We start from the raw sequence: 10,744 nt of genomic DNA, 5'->3' as shown, positions 1-10,744 counted from the left end.
GCTGGAAATGCAATAATAAGCTGTAATTTTGTTTTATTTGTAACTCTTTGGTAGATACATTTATAATTTCTATTGCATTACAGTAAGTACTGTTACTGCTAATAAAACAGATCTCTGGGGGCCCCAAAAGTGTGTGGGCCCTTAATTGTCCTAACCTGTCCTGACCTGCCTCTAGTGTTCATTTCAACTGGAAACTGCAGCAATTTGCAATTATAGGTATGTTTTTTTAGTTTTGCTGAAATGTAGCTAGAGGCACGTATTTCAAATGAGCCTGGGTAGCCAAAATGCATACAACGCCACAATCATTTTTTTTTTCTGATTTATCTTGACTTTTATTTATGGGCATGCTCTACATTCGGCATCTCTGTTGGATCTTTTACATAAAACAAACAGTACTTTGAACAACACAAAGCATATTATACAATGCTAAAATTAACCTGTGTAATTCACTCCCTTGCTGCCTGCAAAGGAATCTTTTCCATCTTATCATTTCAGCAGGTGTAGCTTTACTGCATTTGATGAGTTCACATGTAGCTCTTTTGTACTTGCCTGGATACCAGCTCCTTCGGTAACAATGATTTTCCACACACAGTTCAAGCTGTTCCCATAAGGCTCCGGGAACCCGGGGGAGAGGATGGTACCTCTCCTTTCTGTCAGATTCCCGCTGCATGGGACTGTGGAGCAAAACAGAGGCAAAATGAGCTCATGCTGAGGATGGAACAGCACAAGTGCCTGAACTGAGTCCTGTGAGAAAGGCAGCAGACTCCTTTGACACAAGATGAGATTACTCTCGAGGTAGCATGAACCAAAGCCATGATAACCCTGCTTAAACATACATTCTCTGCATGAGAAATGTTTTTCTGGGAACACTTTATATTTCCCAAGAAACAATCTTATGTCTGCCTTTGTAAAGCCTAATTTTTCTAGCTGTAGATAATATTCTAAATTATTAATACGTTAACATGATCGACAGTCAAAACTGACCTTTTTTTAATGCATGCTCCTGGTCTTACTTTGAACAATTCAAAGGTATATGTTACACACACACACACACAGGTTTCCATGTTTTATGGGGACTTGCCATACACAGAATGATTTTTATACTGCACAAACTGAATTTTCTATCCACTAACCCTACCCCCTCACACAAAACTACTGACATTTTTAGATTTTCATTTTGTATGATGTATAAGCTGTATAAACCCAAAAAATTGTCCCCACAATGTAAAAAAAAAAAAAAAATGGTATTATTATCCTTGGGGGGACATTTGGTCCCCATAATGTAATGTAGGGAATACCAGGCACACACACACACACACACATTGGGTTTTCATGTTTTATGGGGTCGTTCCATACACATAATGATTTTTATAATGTACAAACTGTATTTTCTATCACCTTACCCTAACCCTACCCCTCACACAAAACTTTCTGCATTTTTTGATTTTCAAAAAAACTTCATTCTGTATGATTTATTAGCTTGTTTCCTCATGGGGACCAAAAAATGTCCCCACAAGGTCAAAATGTACTGGTAATACTATACTTGTGGGGACATTTGATGTGGGGAATACCAGGTACACACACACATACACCCAATCCCCCCTGGTGTCTGAACCTCACATTTTGAAGAAGGAGGAATATGAGAGGTTTGTTCAAGGCATTCCACTTCTGAATACTTAAAAAATGTAAGGAACCACAAAATGGGATTTACTGAAGCTCTGTGAAATCAAAACTGACCTTTTAATGTACTTTCCTGGAGTGATTCCTTTTCAGATGACGTTAATTCTTTTTTTTTTTTTTTTTTTTTACTGCTCTCCTCCAACCACCTAACACATTCTGTTATGTGATTTTCTCATTGAACATCTTTTTTTTTTCACTCTGAACTAAATTAATATGCCAGATTACAAATTATAGAAGCAAAATGGCTTGGGCAAACTATTTCATGTGGCCTGGGATGTTATAAAGTATGCCATGTATGTTAATCTCTTTCTATTGATGGGTGTTTAAAAATGCAATTAATCAATTTTATGAAAGTATATGTTTTTTTTAAAACAATCTGATTTTTGTAGAAGGTTCTTAAAAGCATGAAACAAACTATATATTTCCTATCTGATGCCTGTGGTATCCCATCTTAAGGATTTGAGATTGTGCACATTCCATTAGTGTTGTCATTCCTGCAGCTCCAGAGCAATTAGTTACATGACATTAATGGCTCAAGCTCTCTGGTATTTTGGACTGACCTCCTTGCATAGAGAACATTGGTTCCAAATGGTGTTTCATGTTGACTTTAATACATGGATGAAAGGGATGAATGTTGCAATTAACAAGCTAAATACATTTAATTTCTATTAATATTTAATAGATATCTACCTTTCAGTTTGTAATTCCTATGAAAAACGGGGAAGTGAGATATGAAAGCAGACTGAAATGAGGACGTTCCTTGGGAGTGATAAATTCGTAACAGCACTATAGAATATGGCGACAGCTAAATGCTCAGTATTAAAGCCTGGAGGTTACGGCTTTGAACTGAAGGCTGTGGCCCAGAGGCCCTTGGATTCAGCACTTAGCCCCTTGAGGATGGCAGTATAGAAGGAAATATTAACTAGAGGCCTGACATTTTAAATCCTCATAGAGGCCACTGCCATTTCATCCTCCAGCAGGATTTTTAACCCTTATTAGTTAGCTCAAGGTTAGTGGAGACCAGAGAAACTCGCACATTTACATTCTCTAAGGACTTGAGAAAATACAGGGCTATAAATCAACATTTGAATGATGGTACCTGTTAGCAAGCATATAAAAGTCAAATGGAATTTGTACTGTCTATGTTGCTCTATTTCTACACGCTGAATTGTTTAGTGCTGAATAAAACATGACTAGTGTGCATTTTTCTTCAATAAATCCAGGCTAGCTTACCTATACAATTCGGGATGGTGTCATTCCACTGCGCCAGAGCGTTAGGGACTACGTGACACTTGATGGCTTTGGATCCCTGGAGGAGGTATCCAGGGTTGCACTCGAAACGAACAATGGAGCCAGCTGAGAATTCGGACCCGATCCGCCTGCCGTATCTGGGCTCTGGGATGGAGCTGCACTGTGTATCACTGGTGCGTGGAACAGCTAGTGGACAGGAAACAGATCTCTAATCAAAATGGACCAGATGGATGCTTGGAAACACACCGGCTGGGTTTCAAAACCTAGTAAGTTGCCTTGACATTGTTACAAAACAAAGCAGACAAATGCTGTTCTTTTGAACTTTCTCTTCAGCAAGGAATCCTGAAAAAAATGTAACAAGGTTTCCACAAAAATATTGCTAACACTTTACAATAAGGTTCCATTTTTTTTTTTTTTTTTACATTAGTTAATTACATTAGATAACGTGAACTAACAATGAAAAATTGAATGAATTTAAAGAGAAGTAAGACTTTAGTTTAGGGACCAATTCTCGCTGTTAACTAGTCGCTTATAATTAACTAGTCAAATGCATATTACTAGCATATTGGCAGTTTATTAGTACTTATAAAGCACATATTAATGCCTTTTTCTGAATACCTAAACTTAACAACTACCTTACTAACTATTAATAAGCAGCAGATAAGGAGTTTATTGAGGCAAAAGTCATAATTAATAGTTAGTTAATAGTAAGAATTGGTCCCGAACCGGAAGTGTGACCAAAGGATACATAGACAAATAATTAATGTTCCTAACACACAACTCACAGAAAACTCGACTCATTATTGGATACCAGTTTTCCATTACTATGTTGCTAAAATAATGTCCATTTCTACTTTTGATAGTTTAAAAACAAATGGACATGTTTGTATCTATACTTTTCAGTTTTGCATGAATCAAAAGCAACAGTTTTGTCTTTATAATTGCACATATGTAGCTTTTGAAACACAGATAACCACATTTGTAACCTATTGTATGTTCACCAGTGCAGCGGTGTAGACTGTGACTACTTTAGCACTCTTTTTATAGAAAACCCACATATATATATATATTTATCTAGCACACCTGTATAAGCATCTTCATGACCCCAACACAGAGAACTTTGCTGTTTTTGCTTGCAAACATCGTAGCAACTTGGTCGTTTTTTTTCTGTTTGTGCCTTAACTTTCATCTGATGGCTGTGAATATATAGGAAGAGGCTGGTGGGACCATCCACCATCACCTGGATGCCTCCATGAGCCAAATGAACTGTCCTAACTGTCAAAGAACATTTCTCATACACCCGCTGTTCTCTCTGCGCCCATTGCTGTACACTATAAAACGGCGAGGAGAGATATAAAGAGACATAGCAGGCTTGCCGCGGTCTGCGCTGTGAGTGTGTGCGCACGCTGATGCGGCTGTGAAAGATTTCTATTGTATCTTTTTATAAGGCAGCTGATAAAGGGAGTTAAAAAGCGTACTGTAATTTATACACTAATTTATGACGTCTTTTAAAACGAGGGAAAATGCCTTGCATGTCCTGCGGCGCACTGCTGCTGTCTGGGGAGTTTGACACGTCAGGGGTGAATCATTTAAAGGAACAGTTCACCCAAAACTAATTTACTCACCCCAATGAGCAATACATTTGTTAAAGTATTTATTAATCTATGTGGTAACACTTTAGAATAGGGAACACTTATTCACTATTAACTGCGACTTCTCCCTCAGTAAACTCCTAATTTGCTGCTTATTAATAGTTAGTAGGTTGTTAGGTTTAGGTATTCGGTAGGATTATGGATGTAGAATAAGGTCATGTAGAATAAGGCATTAATATGTGCTTAATTACTACTAATAAATGGCTAATATTCTAGTAATGTGCATGCTAATAAGCAAGTAGTTAAGATACCCTAAAATAAAGTGTTACCATCTTAGTTAACATTAGTTAATAAAAATACAGCTGCTCATTGTTAGTCCATGTTAGCTCAGGTCCATTGACTAACATTAATAGATACAACTTTCATTTTAATAATGTATATGATATAATAATAAACTAAGATTAATAAATGCTTTAGAAGTATTTGTCATTGTTAGTTAATGGAATATTTAATTGGGTGTAATACTTAGTTTTACCAATTATCCAATTCAATAGGGACGAATTCTCACTATGAACTAGTTGCTTATTAGCATGCATATTACTAGCATATTGACTGTTTATTAGTACTTATAAAACACATATTAATGCCTTATTCTGCATGACCATATTTTAGATCCCTTAATCCTACTCCATGCGGAAACTTACCAACTACCTTACTAACTATTGATTTTCAGTTGATTTTGATTGCCTCCATTGTCCTCATTTGTGAGTCGCTTTGGATAAAAGCGTCTGCTAAATGACTAAATGTAAATGTAAACTATTAATAAGCAGCAAATGAGGAGTTTATTGATGTAAAAGTCATATTAATAGTTAGTTAGAGACCTTTTTGTAGTTAGTAATAGTGAGGATTGGTACCCAAACTAAAATGTGACCATATGGAATATATACACTGAAATACTAAAACCAAAGTGGCAAAAAAAGGATGGGGAGAGGGGGAAAAAAATACTGAGAATGAGAATAGCGCAGAAATCATTCTCCCATTCGTCTTTACTCAAAGCTAAATGCTTTACAAATTATATAAAATTGAAGCCTCTTCCTCATTTGACTCTATTGTGTATTGGTTATGACATTGTGATTGCGGCTGTTAACTTCTCTGTGTGAAATATAAAGGCTATTTCCCTCAGTAAGCGCGCTCACGCATACTGATCAGCAGGCTGCCCCGGCGCTTCAGAGGCGTGATTTCACCCTATACACGGTGCCAATATATTCACAACGCAAACACAAAGGCTAGAATGTTTCGGATTTGAAGATTAAAAACAAAGCCTTGGCTCTGCACAAGGACCTGTTATTGACTGAAAGTTGAGTGCTCGCTTACCTTGGTAAACAAAATGAAAACCTTTGGCGGACGGGCCGCTTTTTGCGCTGAATCTCAACATGATTTGGTTTGAGATGGCCAAGGGCAAGGTTTCTCCTGCAAAAACACAATAGGGCAGATGTTAAAGTCTCTTAGAGTTGCTTGTGGAGGCGAATGTGCCGCAACAAACTAGTCTTAAGGTAGCGTAGATGACAGATGGCTTAATAACTCGAATCAGCCTCCGGGGCAAGGGTGGAGAGAGCAGGTCAGCAACAAGGGGCCTAAAACTGATGGATATCCAAATAAATACTCAAGCTGTCTGCAGCATGTTCAAAGATGCAGCGGGTAAATTAAAAAAATTAAATTAAAAAATCCCCAACCTAAAGGATGACTGACTTACCCTTGAGCTAAACTTTGAGCGTTCAGATCCAAAATCAAAGCATACTTTTACAAAGTCGTATGCAAAGGAAGAAACAGAGTGCTGATATAGATGGCGCCTGAAACACTACAGTTGAGCCTTGAGGGTTAAACACTCTAACTATGAATTGAGTGGCCTGTCAGGATTTCTAGCCCACTGCTCACAAAGCTGAGATTATATGAATTTACAGCACTTCCCATGGGAATATAGTATTGCACAGCAGACCATGAAGATATACAGTATAAAACTGCCACACAAACTGTTTGTGTCCAATGGCTGTCATCAATCCTGCAAAGACTGAGGAATTAGCAGTGATTTTCGTTTTCTTGGCATTTTATTACCTTTCACTCAATAATACCGACAATAATTCAGCAGGAAGCTGCAAGGATGACATTTTCTCTTTAGAAGGAATTAAACAAGTCTGGAACCAATGGGCGAAAATGACAACATGGAACGCAAAAAAAGTATTTGGACAATTAAACCACACTTAAAAATGTATGAATGCCATGAATAATAATAATAATAATAATAATAATAATAATAATAAATTAAACAAATAAAAATAAAAAAATCAAACCAAGCAGCATTCATTTTAAAGATAGCACAAACTTACTTTTCAAGGTTTGTTAGTTTTGAAAATATAAATTAATAATAATAATACTGTTCAGAATCATGGGGGGAGAAATGGACACTGGTTGTCAGACGTTAATGGTTCACGTTGATAGTTATGGTGATTCTATTCTCATTCATGGTTTCATTATCAGTATTATTTAATGTATTTTATAGAGCATTTTATCGGACAAGAATTTAGACCGTTTTCTTTTTTTTTGGAAGAAAAATATTGCTAACTAGAATATACTGCAGATGACCCCAAAGCCATTGGAGACATGGCTAAAACACATTTCATTCGGTCTTTCAGGTTGACGTACATGTCCAAAAATGTATTAGTGTTTTTTTATGATTTTATGAAAATATTACTTGCAAATGAAGACTTAATTTGCCTGAGACTGAGTGAGTGTGTGTTCACTGTCTGTGTATGTAACAGAAATTTCAAACAATAAAAAAACGAATACAAAACTATTAGCAACTATCCTGTCTCTCCCCCTCTGAAAGGAGCCATTAAACTTCACTTGAGACCTCCTTCACTGCTCAGTTGTCTGCACAATGGTCTTTTTACAGATTTGAAAAGCCATACATGCCTGTTTGCTTCTTTTCAAAAAGTTTTGTGCATTTCAAAGCAAACTCAAAGCAACAAAACTGGTGTGAATGTAAAGCTATTACTTACCGGAATGAGACCCAGCCAGGGAGCTTAGCAGCCTAGAATTCTGATTGGGCCCATCAAATAGCTCAACGGAGTCATTCATGGCTGTCTGGAAATAGGCAAATTGCCCAAACACCACTGAGGAAACAAAATGAAACGCACTGAGCGTGTTACTATCACCACTGCTGGGAAGAGACGCTAACAAAAGAAGTACAATGAATTAAGACATAAATTCACATAAATTTCCCATCGACATGCTTGCTTCAGGTCGATGGTTTTATAAGTGTCCATAATATGCAGTCTGCACAGAAGTATGTATAACTTAGTCACATCAAAATGGCATTTGACATTAAATTCATTATAATAGAAGATTTTGATTACAGAAATCATGCCGTGAAATTGTGAATAAAATGTGCGTACTGTAAACCCATACCACAGAACGCCACTTTTAGTGTTGCAGTAGCTCTGTTCTGAAAACAATGACCTGTGTGGGAATTAAGTTCGAGAGCTTGTGATTCACAAACAAATGACTGAGCTCGTTCTTTTTAATGAAACGAACCAAATGACTCACAAATCAAACTTATGTTGATTTACCACAAACACATTGGGAATTAAGTCAGTGTATTTACTGACCTTGTTGTTCATGTAAGCATATATAGCTAAAGATTCAGCTCAAACTTTCATAGTAATAATATTTTTTTTTCCTTTCTCACTGTTACTATAGTGTTATTATCATTGTACTCTTAATACCTCAAAATCATGAACCTCTGTCTGTAATGTATGCATTATGTGTATGTTTGGTCCTGTCTGGTGTCCATTCCCTCTGACCTGAGACCAGTGATGAAGCTGTGATTAAACGCATTGGCTTGCCAGAAAGGACACATGGTTCACGCGGTAGGGCATGAGAGACCAGGGAAATCACAGAGGCATGCTGTGCATGTCAGGTGCTGGTGTGAGAGCCAGCTAAGCAGAGAGGGGTGGAAAGGGGTCACCCGGGCCACTGCGACGACTCTATTATCTCTTCTGTAATGAGATGTCGGCCCTCGCTTCATACTCAAACAGCACAGAAAACCTGAAGGGTCGCTGCTAGTGGCTCTGTAAATATCAGTTTGACTGGATTTCTGTCGGCTCACAAACACTTCAACAAACTTCAAATGTTAAAACTTTACTTACACTCCTATTTGCTATGCATGAACTGCAAGGATTTGCAATGGATTTAGTAAACTGTGGTTTTGTGCATTTGTGGATATAAAGTATGGCCAAAATATATATTTCTGTCAGGACCACTATCGTCAAAGTCGATTGACAATTAGCATACAGTTTGGATTGGCGGTATGGTTCTGTTCTGGGCAAGAACTCCCTGCGCATCCATGCAGCGTAGCATGGAAAAGAGCAGGGAGAGCAGCGATAATCCCCCAAGAGTAAACAGAACAGAACCAACATATACCGTATTGGCCCGAATATAAGACGACCCTGATTATAAGACGACCCCCCTTTTTCCAGATGTACCTTTTGGAAAAAGGCTTTTTAAAAACCAAATCTTGTTTTTTCTCAGTAAAACACATTTTGTCTTCAATTATATTCATATTGCATATTTTTCCTATTTTAATTTTTGTTTTGAAAGTATGGTAAAAACTGGTAAAATGTACCAACAATCACATTTAAAAAATATACACTTTTTGATATACCATAAAAATAAAAAAAAACAGGTAGCCCATCTGAATTAGGACATTTAGGCTATCCATCTAATAGTAGCCTACCAAAATCTTATTAACAGCAGAAGTTAAATCTTACCGTAGTCTTCAAATCTGGGTACTGTCTTACGTTTTAAAATCACAAAGGCAGTTTGGTCCCATCAGGCTAACGTGACAGTCACGACTCATGCAGCTGTAAGGTTTTCTTTTTCTTTTGTTTTTACTCGCGATCTTTACAACACGCATTACATTACGTATTTCATGGCACACTCGTTTTATGCGTATTTGGCGCCACCTAGTGTTGTGGGTGTATTATTGACATGTCAAAGTCTAGACCCTGAATATAAGACGACCGCGTTTTTTCAGATGTATTTCCAAGAAAAAAACATCGTCTTATATTCGGGTCAATACGGTAAGTATTGCAGATATCGTTAAAGTTCAATAATTTAATGTATCATTTTAGAAATTAGTCTGATTCAAAGGGGAATCAGAAGGCCGAATCTTGACTGGACGACAGGAGGAGCTGGGGATGGAGAAGGGCAATTAGCTATTGAGCTGAAGGACCTTATATATGCATGCTGTGGTAGGTGTTGTATAGGTAGACGTGAATCAGCTGAGAGTCAGCTGATGCAAGCTTGACTAACATGACCTGCCAGAACTAACTCTACGCTTGATTTAAGCAACTCACACTAATGGGATATTATACATACTTCCATAGTGTCTTTTTCTTTCTTTCTTTCTTTCTTTTAATAGGATAACAGGATATGTTAAAAGGATTTTGGATAACATTTGCTAACGTGGTTCTGTTTTATGAATAACCAAGTTAACATGTTGCTGAGTAAAAAATATAATATAGTATAGTAATATAGCTATCCAAGTTGAGTTTATATGCTAACTAATCAATTAGCTTAGCTAATGGATCATCCAAAATTGCTGGTGTTAGCGAACTACATCTGTGTTGAAAATTATTGCCTTTCACATAACTATACTTTTTCATATTACCTTAATATAGGCAGACATTTAATGTAAATTACTATGTGAATTTCCTGAGTTTATGCTCTTTGCTTTATTATTAATTCAATATAATTAATTATGGATTCACAATGTGTGAGCATGTTGTTTTGGCAGGAAGAGCTTTACATCGGTTTATATCTACAGACTGAGGACTCACCACTTGAATGAAATGGATTATTCAAGGTAACTGAGTTATACTTATATAACATACTAATTAACTTTCCAGTACTATATTTGTGATGGCAATGTTACCTCATCTAACTCTAATGTTCTTTTGCGAACGAGAACAAAGTGAGGACAGAAAATTGAAAGATATCAGTTCTTATATCCTTACATATGTTTTATCTGTTAATAAATTGTTAATTAATTTACAATGCAGACATTGAATACAAATATTTTTATGCAATATGACTGGCAGGTTTATGTTCAGATATATATTTTTAAAAACATTGTGAGTATTTATGCTTCACAAAATGAATTG

At 36.7% G+C, this 10,744-nt stretch overlaps 1 protein-coding gene across 1 annotated transcript in view; it reads right to left on the bottom strand.

The window, feature by feature from the left end:
- The window catches only part of LOC107717843 (CUB and sushi domain-containing protein 1-like), a 373,583-nt gene that overhangs the window by 90,834 nt on the left and 272,005 nt on the right, over positions 1-10,744 (bottom strand). Inside the window, 4 exon segments of the mRNA XM_016524723.1 lie at positions 550-674; positions 2,914-3,117; positions 5,898-5,993; positions 7,580-7,693. Of these exon segments, the coding sequence (XP_016380209.1) occupies positions 550-674; positions 2,914-3,117; positions 5,898-5,993; positions 7,580-7,693 (539 nt within the window).

This window comes from Sinocyclocheilus rhinocerous, unplaced genomic scaffold, assembly GCF_001515625.1.
Source record: "Sinocyclocheilus rhinocerous isolate Xijiao unplaced genomic scaffold, SAMN03320098_v1.1 scaffold780, whole genome shotgun sequence".
NCBI lineage: Eukaryota > Metazoa > Chordata > Actinopteri > Cypriniformes > Cyprinidae > Sinocyclocheilus > Sinocyclocheilus rhinocerous.
The sequence above is the reverse complement of the archived record's forward strand: the minus strand, read 5'-3'. Positions and strand labels throughout refer to the sequence as shown.